The 27,551-nt window shown below is 40.2% G+C and overlaps 1 protein-coding gene across 10 annotated transcripts in view; it reads left to right on the top strand.

The window, feature by feature from the left end:
- GRIA4 (glutamate ionotropic receptor AMPA type subunit 4) overlaps positions 1-27,176 on the top strand; it is a 396,312-nt gene extending 369,136 nt beyond the window's left edge. For 2 of the 10 annotated variants that reach the window (XM_053900551.1, XM_053900547.1), the window contains 3 exons: positions 17,908-18,022; positions 20,232-20,366; positions 24,716-27,176. In XM_053900551.1, coding sequence (XP_053756526.1) covers positions 17,908-18,022; positions 20,232-20,366; positions 24,716-24,880 — 415 coding nt within the window. In that variant the 3' untranslated portion in view covers positions 24,881-27,176. Of the gene's footprint in view, positions 1-11,813; positions 11,929-17,907; positions 18,023-20,231; positions 20,480-24,715 lie in introns of those variants that run through there. The other 8 variants (XR_008421331.1, XM_053900548.1, XM_053900549.1 and 5 more) reach the window with 8 other exon arrangements.
- The last annotated feature ends 375 nt before the right edge of the window (positions 27,177-27,551 follow it).

Raw genomic sequence — 27,551 nt, 5'->3', positions numbered from 1 at the left:
TGGTCTAGTGTGAACACCACTAGAGGCAAATGTAGGCGAAACTATCTGAAGAATTTAAACTTTTTGGTGTTTTCCCGCTTAAATTGTTTAATACAAGTAAACCAGAGGATACCTTTCTGTTTTGAAATCTGGTTGTGAGCCCTGTTGCTCTCAAAGATAAGCAGCTTTGTGTTTTCACTTAGAATGGCATCAACTTAAAATTTTTAAAGACACGGAGGCTTAGAATTCGCAGGGTTGGGCTATTGTTAGAGTATAACAGAAAAAGCACCTGCCTTTTTTTTTTTTTTTAATTTTTTTTTTAACGTTTTTATTTATTTTTGAGACAGAGAGAGACAGAGCGTGAACAGGGGAGGGGCAGAGAGAGAGGGAGACACAGAATCCGAAACAGGCTCCAGGCTCTGAGCAGTCAGCACAGAGCCCAACGCGGAGCTCAAACTCACAGACCGTGAGATCATGACCTGAGCCGAAGTAGGACGCTTAATCGACCAAGCCACCCAGGCACCCCAAAGCACCTGCCTTTCAATGGCAGGTTCACACAGCGTCCCCTCCAGTGCTCATTACCTTAGAATCCCTTCTTGTCCAAGACCTGTTTTTGTCAGTCCCCTTTTTCTGGTTATGCTCTTTTCCCACTTAACCAAAATCCAAGCCAAAAGTTAGGGTAGATGAAACAAGAGTGATTACAAGACATTTCAAGCTATATATTTCAACTTCTAACTAAATAATAGTCTGTCGTGAAGGAATCTGGCACTGTAAATGAAAGAAAATTTGAAAATTTTTTTTCTTTTAAGAGGTTGGTGGGAAAGTTAAAATATTTGTAGGTAAAGGTTTACTAGACATATTTAGTGAATCAAATACATACTTAAATAAATACACAGTAAAATAAATCTTAATCAAGTTAAACCATAGAGTTGGCATTTGATAATCTGTTGATGACAAATGTAATTCTTAAAATAAATTACTGAATTATTCTGTTCTCAGTAGTATGTTTAGCAACAGAAGAATTTTCTAAAAGTGACATGTTTTATTTGCTACACTTAAATAGATTAGTACTGAATTACAAAAATGCCATTATCTGGGATTTTTATCTTAGAGTTTCATTGGAAATGTCTGATTTCGCTTCATATTCACAACAAGCTTCTATTTGATTTTATCATTTAGTATTTTTTCCTTGCCCAGCTACACAAATCGAGCTGGTAACGCCTTCATTTTAACAATCTTTAATGTCACTGAAATATTACCTTAGATAATTTTGTTTATATGATGGACAAAATTGTTTGCCATTATTCATAAAAATAGCTAGTGTAATTTTTATGTCCCTTTTGCCAATATTTAGCAGACAGTTCGGGAGCCTTTTGCTTTATCTGTTTTGTTTTAAAACCCTCGCCATACCACGTCTTTCCCAAATCCATTAGGTATCATGGTCAAAGGAACTCCCTTTTATGGTTCAGCACAGTCTTCTTTCATTTGAACAGGCTGCTTGAAAACTAGCACCTTAAATTAATCCCTGAGTGTAGGGATTACACCCACTGTGGTTCTTGCCCTGCCTTGGGGGTCAACATGGTATAAAGTCCCACAGTCACTGTCCTCCATGGAGAAAAACTGTGCCAAGATAACACGGTAAAGTAATGTATGACTCAGAGCAAGTGTGAGTGCTCCAGATAATAGAAAACTTGGAGATAGAGTCCAGAGTATCTGGGATAGACCTCATAAAGGTTCAGGTGTACTAGGTGATAAATATTAGTTGAATGAATAAGTCTAGGAGTGATGACTGGAAAATGGTAAGGACTTTAGAAAAGCTGGGGTGGGGGGAGAAAAGAAGTGTCTGGTGAAGGTTCTGTCATGAGATTGGAATCAACTGTGAGTAAAATATTTGGGGGACTTTCAGGAAACTAGCCTGGCTGGAGGCAGAGAAGGTCTATAAGGGTCGTTAAGAGACCAGGCTTCTGTGTTAGAAGGATCCAGGTTCTAATCCCGCCTACACCAGTTACTAGCCATGTGGATTCAATAAGGATTCGGGGAAAATATGGAGAACTTGGGACAGAGTCTGGCCCAATCAAATATAATTAAATTATACTTTAAAGGTATATATAAGCTGAATTGTTAGGAAGCCTTGAATGTCAGAAAAAAAAAATAGAATAGTATCCTTGGAGGCAGTCATGAGTCAGTAAGGGTTTTTGACAAAGCACAGTGAATAAGCAGAGAAGCATGGCCGTTCTGAGTCTGGGTAGCTCAGAACAGACTGAGACAATCTGTGGATCTTGTTTCAGGTAATAAAGGCTTTCCCTGAGGTAATAACAGTATAATAAGAATGAAAATATAAATTTGGGAGACACCTTTTCAGGAAAAAAAAAGTTCTTAATGGATAATTAGCTGTAAGAAAGGAGAGGAAATGAAAATTCAAAGAGGAGATTGAGTTTCTGTGATGGAGCTTCGCTATTCATTGTTTTTACACTTCTCCATCTTCTGTGAAACAGTTTCTTTATGATGCTGTCGTTGGGATCCAACATCACCTGTCCTGAAAGATCAGAACTTAAATCACTAGGAACCTAGTATGTATCGAACTAGACCCGTCTTATTCCATCCTTAAGAGAGAAAAAGTGTTACCATCTAATCAAATCAAGTGATTTTACGTAAAGGTTATGGGTACGGCTTTTTAAAGAAGGTCATCTACTCTTCTTCCTTCTTGCATATTTAGGAAGGATCAATTTCAGTTAATAAGACCTCATGCTTTTGAAGCTTTATCTCAGCTCCAAAAATACTTAGCCAGACGGGACAGAAGTTGTAGCAAATATATCAGTCAAGGCTCCACCAAGGATCACCCCCAGGAAGCCTGACAAACAGGAAAAAGAAAATTTCCCTTGGAGAACCACAATAGGGATGAATAAATAGTTTAGCTACACAGGAACGGCTACCAACAGAAGGAAAGTTATCCTTGTACTGTGGGAAAGAGCACTGGACCAGGAGACAGGAGACCTGCATCCCAGCTGGGCCTTGGTGAGCAACTCACCTAACTTTCATTAGACCCCACTGACCACAACTGTAAGATGAGAAGGTTTGAGACAACCTCTTAATTTTTTTTGACACCCCCCCAAAAAAAAAAACAAAACTTCTAGGATTCTAGTGCTTTAAAGTAATTGCTGGAAGTTTTGAAAAATCAGCGAAGGCAAGAAAAGGGAAATGCGATTGTTTAGAATTCTGGAAATCATCTAAAGAGAATAAGGAGGGTGGTCTAAGAGATGAAAGAACCCAAAGTCAGGGATGAAGCAGAGGCCACACAGCAAATTGTGGGCCACGCAAGGCATCTGTGTGAAAAGCCAAGTACTGCTGAACAGCTCGCACATGGCGAATGGTGACAGCCACCAGCTCTCCCATTTTTGAAATTTTACTTTAATAATAATCACACCTAAACAAGTGAATGATATTCGGAGACAACCCAAAGCACTTCACAGTCTGCAGGTAGCTATGGTCTCCTCTTGAAACAAAGCCCTCTTTTGTATGATTCAATCACAGATAATGATAACAGAAACAGGGTGGCTTGGGGTGCGGAACTTAGCCCATATCCTCTCCAACAGCACCCCAAGACCACCACAAATAAAAGTTACATTATTTGCTATGAATAATTAGCATTTTCTCCATATCATGGAAGGGTAACCAGAAGTATCTTTCAACAGTTTGTATTTTTAATTTTTAGTAATATACTTATATATGTTATGTATATATAATATAACATATATATATATATATATATAAATATAACATAGTCTTTATGAAGCCCCACACATGAAGTGCTTGCAGAATGATTCCAAATTCAGGCTAGTATGGTGGAAGTTCCTTCCCACCAAATCACAGTCTAAAACCTCCTCTCTATGAAAATTCTGGAGCAACCATCGGTCATGGAAATATTTTTATTCCCCTTCCCTTCATAGACATACTTGAAAGTAGTCAATTAATGTACAATAAGTGCTATTCGAATCTGGAACAGATACTTCTTATCTGTGTTCATGATTGCCTTTCCAAGGTTTGTGGATCCCCAGTCTCTGATTTTGTATGTTTGTTCATTTGTCCTGAGAAAGTATCCATAGCCTGCACAGACTTCTAAAAGAGGTCCCTGACCCAGAGGAAGATAGAAAGTTCTACTCTGTGACCTAAAATTGACAAAATCATGAAACTAAACCACATGAAATATTTGTAACGATTACATTTTTAAAAATTTAACACCAAAAATAGAATTAAAATTTTCATTTATCATAATCTCTAGCTAGTGCTCTAAGTTACTGGCAGGCATCCTCACAAAAATCACAACGTGTCTTGAACGAATCACGTTCCTCAGACCCAGTCCTGAAATAGAAATTAGTCATGCAAATTCCAAAGAACACACAATTTAGAGACAATTTCTGGAATCTAACGCAGTATCTACTCAATTTATTTAGTTGTCTTTGACTCACTTGGAGTGTGAAATGTCAGAAGACTGTATACATAAGTTAACCGCGTATGTGTCATACAAAATCCAACACAAGGACAATAAATCCTTCCTTACCAAAGTGGTGTCCAAATGTTAATGATACATCATGTTAGGTCTCAGTTGTCTTTCCACTTAAAAAAATGTTCCCTCCCAATTTTGAGATTAAATTATGAGTTGGTTGGTGCCATTTTAGCAAATCTTACCTGTCAGTGTGTGAGCAAAGTGGGATGAGAACTTACTATCTTTTCTAAAAACATTTGCATATATATGCAGAGCAATTCAGCCCAAATTCTACCTTTGGAAATAAGTGCACAAATCCAGTGAAGCTAAAAGAGCCATGTGCTTGTTTATGGGAAGGAGTGGTTTGGAAAGAATGGTAATAGCAGCTACAAGTTAAATTGAAAACTTAGTGGAGCATTGATAATGCTAAGACCTGGTTGCTCTTCAGCCCTTCAACAGCTGAGAAAGGGTAGAATTGTGGACACCAGTGCCTTTCCTGAGAAGCAGACATACTTAGTTCTTACCTCCTCATCATCTGACAACCTATTGATTTTTATTTACTTATTCTGTTTTCTTCGTTGATAGCATAGTTCTTTCAATGACTTTATACAAAGTTCTGGAGTTGTTGTTGTAACTTCTCAGTTTTGTGGCTGATTTTTCCCCAACCCCGTTAAGTGAGGGGATGTCGCTAATTACACCCCAAAAGTAAAATCCCATATGATATGTGCTCCTCTCTACCTATCTCATCTTATTCTATGGGATAGACTTTGCTGTATGTCACCCTTGTGACAACAGTGACAACAGTGGCATTGCCACCATCATTTAAATAACGGAACCAAAAGTCTACGCAGAGTCTTATTTCATTTTTTTTTAAGGGTATTTATTTTTGAGAGAGAGAGAGACAGAGCATGAACAGGGGAGGGTCAGAGAGAGAGGGAGACACAGAATCAGAAGCAGGCTCCAGGCTCTGAGCTGTCAGCACAGAGCCTGATGCGGGGCTCGAACCCATGAACCGTGAGATCATGACCTGAGCTGAAGTCGAATGCTCACCTGACTGAGCCACCCAGGCACCCCAGTGCAGAGTTGATTGTTACTCATTTTTCATGAAATTACTCTTTTCTTAGTAGAGTCGCCCTGGAAATGTTTCTGCATATATTTATCTGCTGCATAACAAAGCTTAAATCCAATGAGCTTTCCAATCTAGAATTTTAGTTTAATTTTAAGAAAGAGATACAGTAAATATGTGCTGTGTTGAAAGATTTTTTTTTTTAATTTCATTTAAGAAAAAAAAACCTCCATAAAATGAAAAGGACTTTGTTCTTAGAATCTCTACTATACTTGTTTGGGGGAAAACGTAGTTGCCAGCCATGAAAACTCTTTTACTAAAAACAGAAGTATAATCCGTATTTTTTTAATGGCCCACTTAGCAGGATGCCAGTGTACTCAAGTGACATCTTTTTAATGAAGCCTAAGGGGAAAAGCTCACCTTGTCTCTGCAGATATGTGTGTGAGACAGCAGTCTCTGCAGACCACAGAGAGTTCTATTAACCTCCTGCAGATCCTATCTGAGGGGGTGGGCCCGCTAATCCATGCATTACTCATACTTCTCAGCCTGACCCCTTCTCCTCAGATGAGACAGAATCTTGGTGGAAGCCAAGTGCATCAGACCCCCTCCAGCCTGTGGCTAGAGGACAGAACCAAGTGGACCAAAGCAAACCACAGCATCAGGAGCAATGAGTGTTTTTCTGATGTCCTTAATAATAACTCCTGAAGTCCACCATTTCCCCATTTCTGTTGTTTTTGGACCCAAAATAGAATGTATATTTTGGTTTGCATAAAACAATTCTTGTAGACATTAGATTATAAAATAATATAACATTGTAAAATAATCGAGAAGGTTTTTTTGTTTGTTTTTACTGATTAATAAAGTATCACTTTATTGTAGAAAATGGGGGGTGGGTGGGGAAGGATAAAAAGCAAAATGCAATCCAAATTGACCATAATCCCTACATCCAGAGATAGCTCTTTGTTGTATTTTTTCTAATATTTTTCTATTAATGCCTCTCTCTATAAAAAAATATATATATAGGGGCGCCTGGGTGGCTCAGTCGGTTAAGCGGCCGACTTCGGCTCAGGTCATGATCTCGCGGTCCGTGAGTTCGAGCCCCGCGTCGGGCTCTGTGCTGACAGCTCAGAGCCTGGAGCCTGTTTCAGATTCTGTGTCTCCCTCTCTCTCTGGCCCTCCCCCGTTCATGCTCTCTCTCTGTCTCAAAAATAAATAAAAAAATGTTAAAAAAAAAAAAAAATATATATATATATTTTATTCTTAAAGTCATAGTGAACATACAAATTTCTTTTTTCACTTAACATTATACTGTAATTATTTTTCCGTGTTGTTAAAAACTTTTAATGGTTGTAAAACATTCAGTCATAAGACCGATTGGTGCTTATGAATAAATACCACCATCATCTCAGGAGCTTTGTAAAAATGTAGATACGCTGCCCCCCCCCCCCCCCGCCCCAATTCAGAGGAATCTGATACCACAATGTCAGGCCTGATCATCTGTATTTGTAGTAGTGTTTCTATACCCAGATCAAGCTTGAGAATCACCGTTATACCCCCAAATCTACTTAATCCTCCCCTCCTCTTGGGCATGTACATTGCTTTCAATGTTTTGCTACAGAAATATACTATGAGATTTATTCAGCCCCTTTATCAGCATTGTTGATAAACTTACTAGAATTGATACCTCAAAGGAGAATTCTTATTAACCAATTACATTAATATTAATCAATTAATGTTATTATCAACATTATCAATAATTTCCAAGAACAGGAATTGTGTTCAAGCTTTTATTGTATAAAACCATCTTATTTCCCTCTTAGTTTTTAAATTCTCTCATCAGTGGTTTAGGACGCACAGCTTATAAAATCCCTGACTATACTGAACATCATCTTTACTTTTATCTTTCCTGACATGAGTGGCCAAGAATTGAATTAGCAAAGAATTGTCTGAATTCACATCAGCTTAATTCCAGGTTAAGTTGAATTATTTTTGTATGGTTTATATGTCTTTCTGCATAAATCATCTACCAATGATTTTAAAGGGATTTTGCTGATTTTAAAGGGATTTTCTTATCTGTTTACATAATTTCTTATGGATTTACATGATTTTTAGTTTTTTTAAAGTATATTAAGATTTGTGGTGACTGACTATGAAAACTGTGTCCTAGCATCATTCAGGTAAATATTTTGGACATTTGAACACCTGATATTTAAATTTGGTAGAGAGTTTAGGGGCCCCTGGCAGCTCATTCGGTGGAGTGTGTGACTCTTGGTCTCAGGATTGTAAGTTCAAGTCCCACATTGGGTGTAGAGATTACTTAAAAATAAAATGTCAAAACATAGAGAAAGAGAGAGAGAGGTTGGTATGAAGAGAGCATTCTGGTTAAGAGAGCACAAGCCTAAAGGTGACAGGACTTTCTCATGTGTGTATCATTAATAGATCCTTTCCTATAAGAATAATGAAACACCAGCAAAATTACACAGCAGGTTAGACAAATAGACTGTCCATACATCATTGATCTCATCACCGACAAGGAAATATCCATCCTATTAAGTAAAATGGGATTGAGTTTGTTTTAACCAAATTAAATATGAGGTTGCCAACTGTTTATTCTACAAACTGCTTATGCCTTAAATATCCTGTGTACAGATATTGACTAAGTCTAGGGCTTACATATCAGTCCTTTACAGTAGTATTCTTATATCCAGGAAATCATAAAAAATACTTTCCTAAACTTAAACTTTAAAATTGTTCTTATTAGGTAAATATTTTGTCAGATGTAAATTTTGAAACCTCACTGACAGAAAAATTGTAACAAATACGGTCCAGAAGTAAATGTAATGAGTAACGCATAAATTAAGCATAAAAGCATATCCAAACCTGTAGAATTTAATGATAGATTATTTATGGAAGGGTGCAGTGAGAGATAGATGTCTTAGCCTGAATTAAGCGTGCTTTTAACAGGAAAATCCTACTGTTCCCTGGATGAATTTTCCCAATATTACTAGACAGGAGAGGTTTGGGTTTGTCGGTTCCTGTTGCAAAGCTTTTGTTGTGTGTGGTGTTTCCGTGAGAGTCTGATGAACAAAAATGGGTCCCAGATGCTAGGGCAGTGAGCTGAGGGTTTTCATAATCTGCAGCTCAACTGAAGGAAATTTCAGGAGTGAAAACCTTGGGAAGTTTTCCTGAGGTCCTAGAGTTTGGCTACATGAGCATTTTCATTCCTCCCTGCATCAAGTCCCCCATCATCTCACTCTTATTAAACAGGCTGTTTGGAGAAGGGTTTTTCTTATGTAGAATTCCCCTGAGGTACTCAAGGCAAAGGCAAGAAGTCAGTTGCCTGAGTCCTACTTCAGTCTATAAACAGGTCATTGCCAACACACCTGGGCTATGGATTGTGGTTTACACATCCAGCAAGAATGTGGTCACTTACTGTTTCTTCTTTTAAATGGAAACAATCCATTTATTTGAGTTTACATGTAAAAGCTGCATTTTACAGAATCAAAGGAATCATTAATGTAAGGAATAGCCCACAACCTTTTTCTTTTATGTCTTATCTTCTTGACAGACCACTATTTCAGCTTCTCTGAAGTTTAATCAGGACAAGAATATCCCATATCATTAATATACGTTTCTGACATTGATTTTCAAATCTGTGTCCGAAAGGTATGAAGGCGGTGGCAAAGCAACCATAAAACATGCTGCCACAAGGATCTGCTTTCTCAGTCGCTCATTCATCCCACTACTTAGGATTTCCTTAAGGTTGCTTACAATTACTCCTTCAGGGTTCCCTTTTCTCTTGCCAAGATAAAAAAAAAAAAAAAAAAAAAAAACTTTTAAATCTATTCTAGCACCAATGAGTGACGTCATTTTATGTATTTTTTAAGTCATTTGATGATGCTCATTATTAATAATGTGTAAAGGCAATGTGTTCCATAAATGAGGTAGGACAGATATTCAAACGGTCCTTACATATGTGGTGAATGCTGCAGTTTAAATGACAATCTAAGGAGGCTGCTAGACCTATGTGGTTATACGAAGAAATTGCATCTGTAGTCAGACACTTGTAGAACACAGGCAGTTCGAATATGCAAAGCAATCTTGAATCATCCATAAAGACTTCTTTCTGAATATTAATTATAAGTTACCTTCTATGCATCATTAAAGATAAGTAAATTTACATATCATAGTGTTAAGTGGACTTTGTCAAGGGACCACATGTTTCTGGGAGGAAAACATGTGGATCGGCTGTGAACTGGGCAGTGACTTACCTACTGGTCACCTGTATTACATTAACCAAATACAGATGTACATACACACACATACGGATAGCAGTGTGAAACTAAACTGGTTTTACATGGCCTATTAGATGATATTAGAAAGACAATGTCATAGAATAATTTTGTGGAAAACTTTATTCCAGACAGTTTTCTCAACGTGAAGCTTTTTTTCCTTATCCATTCCTTTATTTTGCTTTTTGTTTTCTCCTGTGCTGTGGAACTGTCTTTGGATATGGCTAATATAACCCTGTTAAATAACCCTCTCATGAAATGACTTCAGTTTTATCAAAGGAATGGTCTAAACCAACATATAAAATTATGGGGATATGACTTCAATAAAATGAATATGATATGAGTGTTTAAGAGTAAAATAAAGTGGATTATAAAAATAATTTTCTCCAAAACAAAAAAGTTTAGTAGTTCAGTTTAAATCATTGGAAGACAAACTTAATTTGTTGTAGACACAAAATAAATTAAAATTACTTTCTCCCCCCCGCCAAATTTTTTAATAGGTCTCTCTTTCTTCACTGAATATTCATTCCTTCTTAAATTTCAGTCTGGTCTATTTGGTGATTAAACCAACCACCTGACAGTGTCCACTTTAGGAAGTGTATTAATTATTTTACACCAGTAGTGTGGCACTTACTGGGGAATGTGGGAACAGCTGATTATTTACTTTGCATTTTGTAAATGGCAGTCTCCCTCTCACGAAGTTAGTAGTACCCTCAAAGTGTATAGTTTACTCACGGGAAATGTTTATTCTCCAAGTGGGTCAGTTGTCCCAACCCTGGAAAATGAACATTGTTTACGTGAAATATTATAAACCCTTTTTAAGAAAACAAACACTTCAATAGGCTGATAGTGGTGAAATACATGATACTTTATACTAGTCCACAAACCGATATTTCACTTGCAAATCAATTTTCAAGTGCTGTTCATTAATATGCGGTTGGTTTTTTTTGTTTGTAATTCATCTGGTATTAAGTAATCCCCAAACTCAGCATTCATCAAAGAGCATAACCCAAATGCTCAGTCTATAAAGCCACTCTTTTGCTTTAACAGAAATGTCATTAAATGCTGGGAAAACCTCTTGAAAGAGATAATGTCTCATTTAAAAACTATAACTTGAAAGCAAGTAAGAAACCAAGTACCTGGGAACCAAAAGTCCGTGACACATCTGTAATCCCTTTGGAGAATCTTTTCAATCTGCTCCCTCATTCCCCAATAGAGATACCCACAGGGGCAGTCGAATCTCAAGTGTTTGTGTGCAAAGTCCACATCACATGCAGGAGGACTTCCTGGGGTTTCATTACTTAATGTCAACAGTCAAATTGGCTGTGGGATCCTGGTTTCTAAAGAGCATCCAAAGCCTTTAAGAATCAGCACAAAATTCAAATGTAAGATCTTTTCCCAAAGGTCTCCTGCTACCTTTCTCTTGAATATCCCCTGACTTGTAGCCCAGGTAACATGCAAATCCTAGATTCAGGGGCCAATGAATAGAACAAACTAAGCTCACACAGACTATAAAGGGAATAATAATTAAGCCATTTTCTTGGTTGTCAGGACATCAGTTCACAAAAATCAGTGGCTGCCATTTTGATCTGTTCATGCTGTGATGTTTCTCTTTCTGGGGATGAATTTTCATTTCAGTCTCTTTTTGGTTGTTGGCCTTCTTAGAGGCAGAGGAATTTTAGACACCATTCTTTCTCAGTTACTAGTAAATTCAAGTTTATTGCTGTTTCGCAAAAGAAAACGAAAAAGAAACCTCTTGTCGCTGGTCTGACAACAAATGAAGTCTGAGCTTGAACAGCACATGTTTGATCCCCTCTGAAATTAGTTACAATCGCCCTTGGTTTGGACTCCAGTGGAAGGGGGGGTGCAAGATGGCAAAATGAGAGGTTTATTTAGCGTCTGGGAGAAGCTTATAAAAGAGCTTACGTCCTCATTCCTGCTAACATCTTAACAGCTGTGCAGTTTCTTACAAAATATCTTTTATCGTTTCAAGAAATGCTGTTAACCTGGCAGTTTTAAAACTGAATGAACAAGGCCTGTTGGACAAATTGAAAAACAAATGGTGGTACGACAAAGGAGAGTGTGGCAGCGGGGGCGGTGACTCCAAGGTCAGCCTCAATGTCACCACAAGCGGGTAAACAGTATGTACAGTAACAGGTGCATCTGCTGGGAGACAGGGTTTGGGTCTCTGGACACGGCCAGAAATGGCGAGTCAAGTCCCTTTGAAACCTAAGTATGCAATTACTGTCAAAGCAAAAATATTTGCAACTGGGACCAATTTGGGGACACGCTCAGCAGCCTAACCGAAATAGTCACCACACGGCTCTGGCTTCAGAGAGGTTATGGAGCAGACGCTGTAGTCCTGTGCACCTCATCTTACAAAGCAGGGAGGGATCAAGTCTTGTAAAGGGCAATTTAGTGAAGGGAGCAGGGCGAACACAGAGGGTAAGCCTGTGTGCTTCCTTCGCCACTGAAAGACTAGACCTTCTACAAAGCGTGTGTAAGTAATAGCAATAGCTTGACTCCATAGAATACTTTCCAGGAGGTCATTGCTCCACCCAGAACCCTCATGTTTCCATTAAATATCAAGGTACATAAAAAATCAAGGATAGGCATGTGAACTCGACATTTTTGGCCTCCCGTAAGTAGATGAAATTACGAAATGATCAGGCTATAAAAACAAGTCCCACTCAGTTCTGTCTTCACTACCTCCGTGGCATATTTCCAGCTTTCTTTCCTAAGCGGTGTCTAAAGAGAAAAAAGGTATGCCAGCAGCAGAAATGATCAACTCGTGTGCCAGAACCTTCTTCACTATGTATTGACTTAAAGAAACCAATCCAGAGTTGGGAATATTCTGACTGAATTTTCTCTTCTTACATACTTTCAATTGGCACGTAAGAATCTCGAAAATTTTAAAGTACGCACTCTTGTCTTTCTTTTAAAATCTAGAGAATTGCCCAAAACGGGAAGTCTTGCTTGTCTTGTTTCCTGACTAGGGTATAAATTCCCTCGATTGGCCACCCAACCCCTAGAACAATGCTCTGTTTTCAGAGAGTGCCTGCTGGGATGGCTAGTAACCTCATTCTCTGCCAATGCCGCTAACTTCCCCCTCTTTCTGGATCAGAAAAGACTTTGAAATCTAGCTCCTTTGTCTCTGCCCATCTAATCCCCAACCCTCTAGCAGGAAGAGGGAGATTAAACTTTGTCAAGTGACTATTCTAGCCACAGAGAGGCATCTGGACCCAGCCTTGAATACCCATTTCCTGGTCCAGGGAAAGAATCCTTCCGGAGAGAAAGAGCAGAAAGGTAGGAGAATCCTGGGGGCATCTCTGGGATGGTTACCCTGTAAGATTCCTCCATGCCATATGTTTACTCAAGGAACATCAACTCTTTTTATATTTTCGAGCCCCAACTTGATAGCTTCCATAAAAACCTAAGTAAATGAATACATATATGCAGAGGAAATTATTTCAAGTTGCACAAAGAACTATCTTTCCTTGCAAATTAGAAGTGTAAGAAAATGTAATCTGATAGCACCAAAAATAAAAAGCAAAGATATTCTAGTCCATCAGAAAAATTTTGCTCCCAAAGGTTTAGTTTTTTGTTGTTTTTAACTCTCCAATAGAAGTATCACACTGCTTCACAAGTAAAACTTTCTACAAAAATGAATAACAAAGTCCTATTTTAGTGTCCATGAAAAAGTCTTTCCAGAGAAAAATAAGCAGAACAGAAACGCGTGCATAATGGGAAAATCCATTTAGTAAAAGTTACGTCCATTTATTGAAATAAGAGTTTGGAGAGCTCAGTTGGATTTTAATGTTTGTATACCACAGATTGTTTGGTATACAGTGGACATTAAATAAATGTTTGTTGTCAAAAAATACATATAAATCTAACCTTTTAGTTTCCAAAAGCACACTGCTGTTCCCACAGGTAGGCAATACATTACTTTCACCATACAGGAACTGCAAAGTGATATTCTAAAACGTCACTTCAAATCTTACCAAAGTGTTGTAAAAATTAACATAAAACGTTCCCCCCAAATGCTGTCACAGTTTGTTTTGTTTTCCCTCAGGAATTTTGTTCTCACCCTAAAAACATTCGCAGCAGGCTATATACTGATACGTTTATCACCCAGCGAGTAGGGGGTTACAGTCTCAATGTTAATAACGCCCTACTCTGACCTTGAAATGTAACGTGATTTTTTAAACACCCCTGACCTAACTTAGGCCAGAGCAAATGACCAGGAGACAGCTGCTTTTTCGTTTTTGTTTTGTACCTTCTCCTGGTGACCGGTTTCCTTTTCAAAGTGACCTCGTTCCTCCCGTGTAGCCCAGTCTTCCTCAGAGGAGGCAGAATAAGGAGGAGAAGTGCCCAGGTGGGGAGTCAAGCTGGTTCCGAAGCCTGGGCTGCATGGGCTGCATGCCGAGCCAAAGCAGAAGCGACAAGTAAATGAGGCCCCTTGAGTGCAGGAGGGAATGTGCCCATTCAGAGGGCTCAGCACAGGTAGGCGGAATCCACGCTTCTCGGATTTTCAAATACAGGCTCTTGATAGGAGAAAACTTGGTTTTCTAGAAGTGGTTCACCTGAAGGAGGAAAAGCTTAGACCACCCCCCTTGGAGGGGGGACCACCCCCCTTGGAGGAGACAAGTGACCCACCTGTCATTTGCAGGATTATAACCACGGAGGACATCTCCAGCCTTCCATTAAGGAGCAAATTATTAACCTTCTGCTTTCACGGGGCCATGTGCCAGTAGCTCTGGGGAAGAGAGAGAATTGGCACTGTCTTTTGTCTCAAGGAACTTAGCATTTAATAGAACCCACACCCGGGACCGTTTAGAGTCTCTGTGGCACCTTGTACTCACACCCCATGGCTGCGAAATAATTAGCCTCCCCACTCACCTGATGGCCCTTCCCAGAGCATGAAGTCCTGATCCCGCAGCCTCAACCCAGAGGCTTCACATGGAAAGGTAAAAATTTAAGAAAAGAAATAAGAAAAAAAAAGTCCTGCATCTTAAAAAAAAAAAAAAAAAGTTAGAAAGGCACAATTTGGGGGATGCTAATGCATTTGTTGGAAAATTTACTGATTATTGCAGTGGGGTCTGTTTTTAATGATTATAAGAAATTCATCCTTATTCTTGTGAATAAAATGACAGAAGTTTGCTAATTAACAATGAACCAATTTAAAAATAACATTGCAATGTCTAAAACTCATTTTCCTCTTCAGTTAATCTGATATGGTTCAGTCTGAGCACAAACCATACCTAGAATTTGAATCCAATTTTAAGGTGAGTTGTTTAACCCTGGTTCTAGTTGAAAATTTTGGCAACGCCTGTCATCATTCATGATCTATAAAGTTACTGACTTTTTCTGTTTGTTTTATGCCTTGATCTCTCCTCTGTGTATATAAAAATAGGTTAAGTCGTGGATGTGGATATTCCTCTAAAAATCATCTTGTAAATGTGATTACCAAGTGATGTCTTTCTTAGTAATTGTGTTAGATCACACGGTACCCATTTTTAATGTGGCGCTTTGAACGCTGTAGCCCATTCCTGACTTTAAAGTTTGTCATAAGTGGTGTTCCCCCCTTCACCATAACCATAGAGGCCAATGCCAACAATAAAGGGATTATTACTAAAAATATAAATTCATAAGCAAAAAAAAAAAAAAAAACTTGTGGCAGACAAAAACCAGGGATCCCCCAATAATGAACGCCTTGGTCAGTGTCCACAATTCCACCAGCTGACCTTTAAGTTTGGCTCATAATAAATTTCTCGACTTCACAGTTCCAACCTACTCATACTCTCTAAAACCAGGCTCCGAGAGTGAATGCACAAGGAATAAAATGGCAAGAGGGAAAGTTAAGGGGGAACGGGAAAGCAGGACCTCCAGGTCGTCCCTTCTCAAAGACCCTGGAAGGAAACTCTGCTTTTGTGTTCCTGCCCTTTTCAGCATGAAGTCCTCCTCTTCCCAGAGAACCCCATTCTCGAAGTGCAGCATAGGCTCCTACATGCACCTGTGCAGGTGTGAAAACGGCCTTGGTGAGCAGCCTGGGACCTCAAAACTCTTATAGTATCAGTTAAACAAAAAAGCTTGCTCTCGATTCAAAATAAATATAGCAACTTTACAGAGCACCTGCTCTGAGTCAGACACCCTGGTAAATACGGTCTTACAAAGACCAGTGAGCTGTGGCTTCTGGAGTTCACAGCTCATCAGGCAATCTGACGTGGGTTTTGTAATCATCATAAACGGGGGTGGGAGGGTATAGGTGGTAAAACCTAGATTGGGGCCAAATTAACCAAGCACCCCAGTTTACCAGAATCTTCATCCGGCCCCACCCCCAAACTCAGCCTTTAGCACAAAGTGTTAAATCACACCCATAATAGGTTTTAATCCAAAACACAATATAATTTTCTAGGAACATGGCAAATGCATTTTACTTCTTAAATGGAACAGTGAACCTTGTAAGACGTTACAAGATTGATATGAAAATGAAATCCTATTCAGAAAACAGGTAAAAAGAAAAACATTAATTTAGAAACTTTTTCCAGAACTTTAAAAAAAAAGAGTTTTGGCTTACCTGTTAATCAGAAAACTCAATTAACCAGAAACTCCATTTCCTGAGTGTTGTGTTGTTAGTGTTTTTAACTGCACAAGCTATGAAGTCACCTGATTCGGCCACTTCCTAGCTGTGTGACTAGATGATTTAATCTCTGTGTGCCTTGGTTTCCTCATTCGTAAGATACAGGTTATCAGAGTATCCAAACATGTAAAATGCTTCTGACAGTTCCTGGTACGTCGTGAGGGTTCCATCAGCATCAGCAGGCATCATCACCATCATTATCAGTGCATTGCCTCCTTGTGCAGATAAGCTTATGGAATTAGTCCCCTGGTAATCAAATAAACGCAGGCCGTGCCTCTCCAAATGCACTCAGTATTTCCTAGAAGAAGTGAGGTGTTAGGAGACAGAGCCAGAGAAAACGATCGTGGCAGCCTTAGGAATGTCAAGAGAAACTGAATGAGTCTGTCTCTGAATGTTTGTAAAAGCAAAGAGAAACAGAAAGCAACCAAGCATGGAAACGATAACATCGGGAGATGCAGGGAGTTACCGCTCGCCATCCGTCCCCTTTATTTGATACACACGGAGGTGTTAACATGGCGGCGACACCTGGGGCAAGTCTTAGATTCCTTGGAACACTGATCCTGAGTGATGCCTGACCTTTCTCCCTTGAGACTCCTTATGTAACAGTTAGTACTGATAGTACAAAAGGAGGGGCATTTTATAGGAGAAGAGTTCATAAAAATCTTGGTTACCCCTAACCTGTCATGTGTTTGTTGGTAATACCCTGTTCACAGAGTACATCCTAAAGTGCATTCCCTTTGTATTTGCAGCACATCAAGGCGATAGACTCAAGGTAGAGGAACACGGCTCCTGGCGATATTATTTAGATTCAATACTGCAGTTAGAAGGAAGGTACCGGCACAGGCTCCCACGTCAGTGATGTAGGCATCTGCCCTCTACTCGGGGCAGCCAGCCCTTGGTCAGTGACACCTGCATCCTGGTCCTCCCCCACTAGGTCCCGATGAGCGTGGTTCAAGTCCGGGCCAGGATGCACACAGCACAGGTGTCCTGGGCGTCAAGTCAGATCCCACAGACTGAATCACGGGGTCGTGAGGCGTGAGGCCAGGGCAGTGTAGCTCCTGTTCACGTCCCTCTGCAGCCACGGCCACTAATTCTGAAAGGGGTTGGGGGGTAAGGGGCGGGGAGGGGCCGCTGGAATTCGAACGACTCCCACCCTTGCCTGGGGAAGGTCGTCGAGGCCGAAGCGAGCCAGGCCAATAGTTTTGGGTTCACAGTAATTGCATACGTGTTATTTACAGATCCTCCCTTAGCAGCATGCGCCTGTTACCTAAAGCGATGGAGCAGGGCCCCAGTTTTGCGTCCGGGGCTGGAGCCGGGCCTCCGGCGCGCCCCGCACCCACTGTGGCCTCCGCTCCGTCACTTTGCCGTGCGGTTCTGATGTAGTTTGACTTGAATAACATAAAATAACATGTATGATGTTATTTATGTTATTTTCCACGTGAAGAACTCCTGTAAACCTTGCCGTTTTGAAACTCAGTGAGGCAGGCGTCTTAGACAAGCTGAAAAACAGATGGTGGTACGATAAAGGTGAATGTGGAGCCAAGGACTCGGGAAGCAAGGTCAGTCCTGCAGCTCGGGCCTCCCGTCGGGTCCCCACGGCACTAAACGGGAGCGCTTGGCAACTGTACAGGCGGACACGGCAGCACCCAGCGCCTGTGCCCACCCTGGGGGGCGCAGAGGCCGTTGAGGCGCATCCCGGCCCCGGGGCGGCCTCCCCAGAGGCCCAGGCCCTGCTCCCCACCGGGAACGCTGCCCGGGAAACTCCGATTGGCAGCAAAACCATGCAAAACGCCGAGATGCCTTCTGTGGCTCTCAGATTCCACAACCACGAGCGAAAGTAGTGTTTCCGCTGCGGTTCCTGTTTGTTTTCAGAGGCAAACACCACGAAATCTGTGAATGATTTCGGGAACCCAGGGGTTGTCAAAGCAGGAAATGGGAAATTGCTCGGCAGTCATCCTGAGAAAGATTGTAAACACTAAACATTATTATGCTGAAGGCCAGCCTTTGGTCGCTGTGTTGCCAAGCATTCCACTTTAGTTTGAAGAGGCCCTCTTACAGTTTTGTGCTGACCGATGAGCGGTGAACTGTCCGACCGGGAGTCTATCCAAATGATTTTAATAAGTCAGTGATACTTGTGAATAATATCAAGTTAAGATCTCTTATTCATGAATTCTTTTTGGTGCAAGTGCAGGAGATCTGTAGACCTGATTCAGCGGAGTAGGAATGAAAATAGTGTTACATTCTAAAGGAAATGTTTCTTTCTAAAGGGAACACTCTAATAATTTACCAGAGAATCTAATTACCTGCACAAATTAATAGACTGTAATACCGGTGCCTGAAAGCCATGATTGGAGATTCTTGAAATCTTTTCTTATTTTTTTCTTTATCTTCTTTTACAAAGAAAAAAAATGTATTAGTTATTCTAAAACATTAAACAAGTAAACGGCTTAAAGAGGAGAGCCTCCATTCATTTAAGAAAGAGACAAAGTATCTATGTTCACTGATAGTTTTCCAGGGCTTATCCCTGTGTTTTCACCACTTGTTTTCCTGCCTCTGAACCAGAGTGGAACGAGACAAGCTTGGCCAAATAATGAAATCCTTCTCTCCAATCCTCATGCAAAGTCAGAGAAGCATAAATACTTAATGAGCAATTATTTTTAACATGAAGTTACTCTAAATTTGTGGCCCAATCAGCTGATATCACGGCTAAGCGGACCATGTACCTAGTACATCTTTTGACTTAAATACTCCCCTAAGAAAACTATTTAAGTGTCTGAATCAGATCTCGCACAAAACATACACCGTGTATGCAGTCTGCCCAAAATACTTCCTCCAATGACGTGACATAATGGACATTTTTACAATTCATGAAAAAAATTCTGAACTCTTGTTACGATTTTAGTATCTTCCAATCATACGCTTGACTGTCTCCAAATGGCTTATGAGATAGTATGTATACAAAAGCTCTGGAGAAAAAGATGTTTAAAGTATTAACTGATTAATAATAGAATCTTATTTTTCAATCCATAAGAATACTTATCAATTTGTCCATAGAAAAATAATTTATGTCTCACTTAGCCATGGTAATTCATGTATTTTTTAAGGTTTTTTTGTAAAAAGCTACCTAAGTGTGATGCATATATAATTATTCCTAAAGAGTATATGATATTTAAGATTTCCCATGCACCTGTGACTGAAAAAACAAATAGTGCAGACCCAGAACATTACGACCATATATTTGGTAGAGCAACAATGAAGAAAATGTGAAACTGGTAGCTTAAAATACCGTAGTTCCTTAAGTAGGAAACCTGGAGTGAGATTTATTCAAGGGAAATTTCAAACGTTCAAAGTATACGTAATGGCAGGAAAACCAGAAGAATCCCCTTCCCATGTAATTGGGTCATAAACATGCCATTTTCAAACTTAATAATAAGCCCACTCTGCCGCGCTGAGTAAATACATAAACGCTTTTCTCTGGCTGAGTGGGGTGGTTTTCTCCTGCATATTTAGCAATGATAACATGTCACAAGTTTTACTGAATGTAATTACATGCGATTGCATTGGCAGTCGTCATCATTTCACTTCTGAGAGCTGTAAGCTTTATGCTTGCATCCATACACCTGCATCAGTGATCTATACACGTCAATACTTTCAGGTCCAGTTAGGCACTTGCTTTGATTGGCTGTTTGGATGTCATGTGCTGTTTTGCCTTCCGGGTGTGACATTTGCAGGGTTAACTGAAATGTCTTTATCCGCCCCTCCCCCCAGGACAAGACGAGCGCCTTGAGCCTGAGCAACGTCGCAGGCGTTTTCTACATTCTGGTCGGCGGCTTGGGCTTGGCGATGCTGGTGGCTTTGATAGAATTCTGTTACAAGTCCAGGGCAGAAGCGAAGAGAATGAAGGTGGCCAACAGTGCACAGACTTTTAACCCAACCTCCTCGCACAGTACCCAGAATTTAGCAACCTATAGAGAAGGTTACAACGTATATGGAACCGAAAGTATTAAAATTTAGGGGTAGGACTTAGGGCTGACGACAGTGAGTGGGTGATGCATCCTGTAAACGCAGTGTTGTGACCTGTCTGTCCAGTGGTGATATTGCTTGCTTCCGATTAGAGCTTTATATTTTTGAAAACTTCAGTGCAAAGTGGTTGGTTCGGTTTTCTTTGGCTGCGGGTGCACCGTTCGAAACTTTATGTTGCCAATAGATATCTGCATTGAAAGGGTCAGAAAGACAAAAAAACAAACCTCCAGGATTGCTCTGGAAAATGACCAAAACAGGATTTCCTCCCCTAAATTTGGGAGAAAATGGAAATTAGTTCTGGGTTTCCTGTGGAACAATCCAATTTTAGGAGAATTGCTAACAAAATAAGCATAAAAACGTCTCAGATGATCAACGCTTAGACAGCTGCCTATTATTCCATGATTATATGTTGTTGTTTTTTTTAGAAACAACTCCAAACACAGAATAAGTGCCCAAAAATCTTAGCTCCTATTCTGATTTGTTTTGCATTAACCATATTCTGTATTTTTTAAGAGTGCAACTCTGCTGTTTGTTCATCTGACAGTACCTTGAGCCAGACCTTTAGGTAGGAGGGATCGTCAGGATATTGACTACAATTCATATTTATTAGACAAAATTCAGCTTTTAGGTCCACAGTATCACTAAGGTGGATATACAGCTTAGGCAAGACAGCAGCGTCTCCATCAAAGATGCCAACAATGTATGTGTTCTTTGTGAGGAGACAGAAAAGATAAAAATTGCAGTGAATTATGGCCTCTTTTTCCTCCCGCTTTAGTTGCTTTCAAGTAAGCCGGATCAGCCTCAGTTATTCACATCCTCTCATTGTGCCACAATAAAAAATTGTGAATAGTCAATGAAATGTAGGAGACGGCAATACTTTTTTTAAGAATCTAAGTGTCCACTACATTCTTTCTCTAAGGAGAGACGGTGTTTTAAAAAAAAAAAAAAAAAAAAAAAAAAAGATCTGCCAGCATTTACTACTCTTCCTAAAATCAGGTCTGTAAGACCCATTTTCTAAAATTATAGATGATAGTCGACTGAATCAGCTGCTCACTCTGTGTCCAATGACAGTTGAGCCTGTGAACCCACAAGAGACATTCATGTTTGATGCACCGAGACTCAAACACCCAATATAATTTTCAGAAGATGTACATCTGAGGTGCTGACAGATAAATATGCTTAATTTTGATATTTATTCATATAAAAGCTATTGAAACACTTTGTTAGTATATCAGAACAAAGAACAAAGCCATTCTCTTTTACCCAAGATGTGTTTTTATCCAGAATCCACAAATCGATGGATGACTGAGTATTAACTACACATACGTAAGCCCCAAATGGTTCTTTCCCAATTGGAATGGAAAGAATTAAGAACAAACCCTCAGTTCACTCAGATCAGAATGTTTTGAGTTTGCCTTCTGATCGCAAAACAACAAACAATGATTATGTCAAGGTCTCTTGGCCATTATAGAAATGCTTATATCTTAATTATGCAAATGAGGAGAGATTTTCCCAAACTGAGAGAAACAATCCCTGACAAGTTTTCAGAGTCGGTTGTTTGGATTTAATTCTGGAATGAATTTTATGTCTTACAATTAAGGGGTTTTTTTATTTGTTTGTTTTGGTTTGTTTTGGTTTTTTATTACCAGTTCATTACAACTGACTTCTCTTTAGCATAGCAAAAACATTCCAACCATCAGCAAGGTCCAAGGCAAGGGTTGCAAAGAAAAGAAAAAGAACCTTAGAAAATGCTAGAAAGAAACACAGATGCCAGTCCATTACAAAATCTGGGAAGTTGCTAAAGAGATAAAAATTCCCAGGTGACGTGCATACAATTTACACGTAGTAGTTTTTGGAGTCGGAACCTGGCATTACAACTTATCAAATGATTCGCCTCCATTGCCTCATGCCTGAAATAGTACATTTCAAATAAAAGTAAAGCATTCGTATCCATGATTTTTAAAAAGACCTAATGGCACCCAGGGTAAATGAAATGATGTGCACCAAGAAGATTGAAGAGCTTTTATTGTACTTTTTTCCTTTCAAAAACTATTTTCCACAATTGTGCAAATTTTTGATAATTTAAATAATGTCCTAGAATCTCAAAAACAAAACCTGAAACTTTCCGTATGTAGAATATTTACTCTAAAAGTGATTACCCCTCACGGGAACACATACAATTAAGGTCATAGCCTTGAGGCTCAACAATCTAAAATGGCGCAGACCACGTATAAATTCATAAGAAAGTTTTCCAATTTGAACAGCCTCGATAGGTTCACAGCAAGCTGAATAGAAATGACATTTTATTCAGCTTGCTGTGAACCTATCGAGGCTGCTCAAATTGGAAAACTTTCTTAGGAGACTTAAGTATAAGAAATAATAATGCTAAAAACTAAGAATGCTAAGGGGCACCTGGGTGGCTCAGTCGATTAAGCATCCAACTTTGGCTCACGTCATGATCTCACAGTTCATGAGCTGGAGCCCCACGTCAGGCTCTGCTGACAGCTCAGAGCCTGGAGCCTGCTTCAGATTCTGTGTCTCCCTCTCTCTCTCTGCTCCTCCCCACCTCTCAAAAATAAATATTAAAAATTTTTAAAAAGAAAAACTAAGAATGCTAAGATTTAAAGACAAAAAAAGGAGGTCTCAGAGACATTATTCCACTCAGTTGCACTAATCTATAGAGAAGTAATCTATAGATGATTACTTGAATCTGCACATAGAATCTTTCCCGTTTGTATATGTTCCTTTCTTCACAAAGACAATCAAGAAAAGAAAGGAAGCCAAAATAGATTTTACAGCAAATGCCTTCTGGAAAAAAAAAACAAAAACAAACCTTCAAAATATCACAATGCTTTTATTAACTGTATTTCCTCTTCAAAAACCAGGAAAGCAAAACTAAACCAGTAGACTTTTAAAAATAATTTTCTATTTTACTTCAAGTTAAATGTCGGAAGGGAATCTGAGGAAACAAATTCAAACTCTGGTCCTGGTTTATTTTAATTTAGTGATGAGCAGTTTCTGTAGAGATTGTATCCTGACCTCTGATTTTGAAGATGCATATTAATTGTTGAGACTGTCTTCTAAAGAGCTATGATAATGACCTTGGTTTTCATCAATAAGCCATTAACAGTTTAACGTTATCAGGGCATCTGGTCCCTAAACCTTTACATTACACCATTTTCTACTCCCATTATTAATCCTATTTGATATACAATTATTCTAATATTTAAGTTCCAGGACAGAATAAATATAAAGATAGAATTCCTAAAGAATCAGGTAAACTTAAATTCACAACAGGGAATTAAGATATATTACAAGTTACAAGAAATAAATAATGAGCCATAACAAACTTAGGGAACATCTCATTTTACCTTATTGTCCTCTGGACTTAACATTAAAATTCAGCCACTAGAAAAAAATTCAAAGACAACGAATGAGCAGTCACTAGATATACACAACACTGCCTGTTTCTCCTCTGCATAATATTGTCACCTGCTACTGACTTAATGTGACAGAGAACAGGAATTTCATGAGGATTTCAGAAACCTGACCCCATAACCTCAAGCTGCAAGGTTCCTCAGCCAGGCCAGCTCCTGAGGAATCTAAACACGCCCCCTTTCTGTGCACCCTCCTTGAAGCACTCAGAGCTTCCTAAAATACGAATTAGCTTCCAGAAGACACAGAGGAGGACCTTGAAGTCACTAACCGAGCTGTTCTGGGTCATGTGTACCCCATGATTGAAGTGTCTGTGGATCTGTGTTCCCAAGACAGGAAGACGTGTCAAGAATAGTCTATAGATAGATACAGTGTGCCTAGGCAGCTCATCAAAGTGTTGAGGATAATGCCTGCACCGTAAAGACATTTTCTGACAAGAATCAAGAGTCTCAATTACCAATGAACAAGCATAGGGAAGGCTGTGAGCTGGACCAGAAGTCCTGGGCTCTAGAGGGCCAGGAGGCAAAAGCCGTGTCTTGCCCAGATGTGCCAAACCAAATTTCAAAATTAGTTCCGAAACAGGTAGGACCACAAACTGGAGACCGATTTATTCTTGGGGGTAGCTGACCGTTCCTTCCCTGGCATGCATAGTGTTCATATGACCAAAGAGAATCTTGGAAAAAATGCAGATGTCTAATTATCGATATCTTGGTGTTTGTTGTGTCTCACATTGCCGAAGGAACAGAAGCATTGTAACACTGCACACTCTCTCTCTTTCCTTTCCATGCACCCAGCTGACCTTTTCTGAAGCCATAAGAAACAAAGCCAGATTATCCATCACTGGGAGCGTGGGTGAGAACGGCCGCGTTTTGACGCCCGACTGCCCCAAGGCGGTACACACGGGAACTACGATTAGACAGAGTTCGGGATTGGCTGTCATTGCATCGGACCTACCATGAAAACCAAAAACATAATTGAGTGCCTTAATCAAACTGTGCTGGTGACGGACGGGAGTGCAGCCCGCGCACTGAGCAGGGGCCGCGGACCAGGCCTCCGGGCCAGAGCGGGCGGCGTGTCCCGATGCTCCCGCCGGTCCAGCAGCAACGCGTGCATGAGCTCAGCTCGGAAACCCAAACTCAGATTTTATATCAGGAAAACTCACAATTTAGGTTTTCTCGGGGAGTGGGGGTGGGGGGGAGGGGGAGCTGGGATGGGCGTATTAACAGCAACAAATTTCACTGGAGTGGACTTAAAAACTAATCAGACTTGCGAGCTAGCGCATTAAACTGTGAAGTCCTTTCTCAGAAAGGCCTCCGTCTTCACCGCAAGGGGTCAAGTAGTTAGAGAAGTCCATGAACCTGCTAACCTGTCTCCAGAACACCCACGTGTTCCGTTGAAGACTCCAGCTGAGAAAACAAATCACTAAACTGTGATAAGAAAATAATAAACACACATGTAAATCCTGTGAAAATTTAAAGGAAGTATTTACACTCACTTTGGAGAAAACATACTGAAACATGCTTGCTTTTTAACCGACGTAAATTCAGTAGAGGACAACACGATTCTTTTTTCTAACCATCTTAGGGAACAATACATTGCAATAATTGAGATAAATGCCATCACTGTAATCAACTCTAGAGACTTTTTTTTACAAAAGTTGATCCCCTCCTCGTTGCCGTAACCTCCCCTCTGTCACCTGCGTCGGTGTCCACAGATCCTATTTGTCTCGGTACCCGGAACACAGACAACACGAAAACAATGTTATGTGAAGTCATCAGTCTGCAGTGTAGAAGCGAGAGAGACTCGGGGTCACTCGTGTTATCAGTATTATTTATAATCTTGTTCTGTGTACAAAATTGTGGTTTTTGTACCCACCAAAAAGAATAAAACAACGGACATTCTTATAATATCCACAGAGCTTAAGGGTTGTTTTCTTCTCATTGTAAAAGTTACCTGAGAAATTCTAAGACTGTGTAGGAGGGGATTTGTAGAAGTCAAGTGTGGGCCACATTGGAGCGTGTCCTTAGCCCTTACCGTCTCCAAATAATAAGCTGCCCTCTTTTACAGACGTTTTGCCTTGTGAGCCGGTGACATTGTCCCGGGCAGAGTGTTTGAATCGGGGAGGATTCATTGTCATAAGAGCAACATACCCTGTACTTGTGTGTTGAAATTTTACTTGACTATACACTCTGCTGCATAAAATAATGTGTCTCTTTGGCTTCTCCCCCAACCCCCCGTTCGCCTCGTTCCCTTTAAATCACTCGAAGGCACGAAGAATGGTTTGTGGTAGACCAGAAACACGAAGAATTTCTCCTTGTTTTCAACCGGCATTGGTGAAGAAAATTATACCCATGTTTATTTCCAAAACCCACCTTCTGTATGGGTGAAATTAACATGGCTCGAAGGAAGGTTTAGATCATTTGAAATAATTAATAGTGTGGTCCCGATAAACATCACGATGTGTTGAGATCTTGGCAGAAAGCACAAGTTAAGATAGCTTCGGAAGCGTGGCCTTGACAGATGCGTTTTCACAGGTGGAGGAGGCGTTAAGAGCCTTAGGGTTGAGCAGAGATCCACCGCTGTGCTCCTCAGAGCACTGTTGAAGGAGTGTATGCAGCCAGGCGGGCTGGAGCGAGCACAGGGTATGACATGAAAGATGACTTAGGAACAGGTGAAGGCTTGAGCGCCTGGCTCCCACTCTCAAGATTTCCCTCCCCTGGTCAGTCTCTACAAGCGCAGGTCTGAGGACACACACGCACCGTTCCCTCAGGAAAAATCCCAAGCTCTCCGCAGAGCGAATGAGTCCTTTCGTGACCTGGTCTTCCCTTCTCTCTTCCATGACTTCTCTCCCCCTCCCCAACCTTGCCCACCCTCAAACCTCACAAGCAGCACACAGGACACACAGGACACCGCATTTACTCTTTCTTTGAGCTGTAACTTTTCCCTGTATCTTTACCTGACTAACTCGTCCTCATCCTTCAGTACCAAATCGACTGCACCTGCCCCAGGAAGCGATCCACAACTGTCCACCACCCGCTGCCTATGAGACTGAGTTAGGTGCCCTTTCGGGGTCCTCTCCCCACCACATTACCATACCGCATTGTAACTGCCTGTGTGTGTACTTGTCTGTGTAACTTCTAGACTGTAAGCTCCTTGAGGGCAGGGACTATGTCTATCTTGTCCACAGTTGTATCCCCAGCACCCAGCACAGTGCCTGGCATATTGTAGGTGCTTAATAAATATTTGTTGAATGAATGAATGAATTGAATCGAATTAATTTCATTAAGTGGAAGCAGAAAGACATCTGTCCTCATGAACAGTCCCAAGAGTGTGTGTGAAATATATAGCAGGTCAAAAGGAAGGCAGAAAGTTGGCTGATTTCATGAACTTGTCTATCTCACTGGAAGGAGCAATGGCAAAAAATAAATAAAGGAAAGAAAGAAAAAAAAAAAAACAAAAAAAGGGAAAAAAAAAAACCAACAACAAGATGATCTAATCAATTTTCTGATCGGAGGAGAAGGTGTTTCATGTACCTAGCCGTGGAATAATTTGTTTAGCTAGAGAAATTGTCACAAGGTAAATAACCCAAAACAGGGTTTGGGTTTGGTTTCACCCATTCTTCTAAAAATC

Source organism: Panthera pardus, unplaced genomic scaffold (assembly GCF_024362965.1).
Source record: "Panthera pardus isolate Hobbes unplaced genomic scaffold, ASM2436296v1 HiC_scaffold_12, whole genome shotgun sequence".
NCBI classification, from domain to species: Eukaryota; Metazoa; Chordata; class Mammalia; order Carnivora; family Felidae; genus Panthera; species Panthera pardus.
This window is presented reverse-complemented; position numbering and strand designations above follow the sequence as displayed.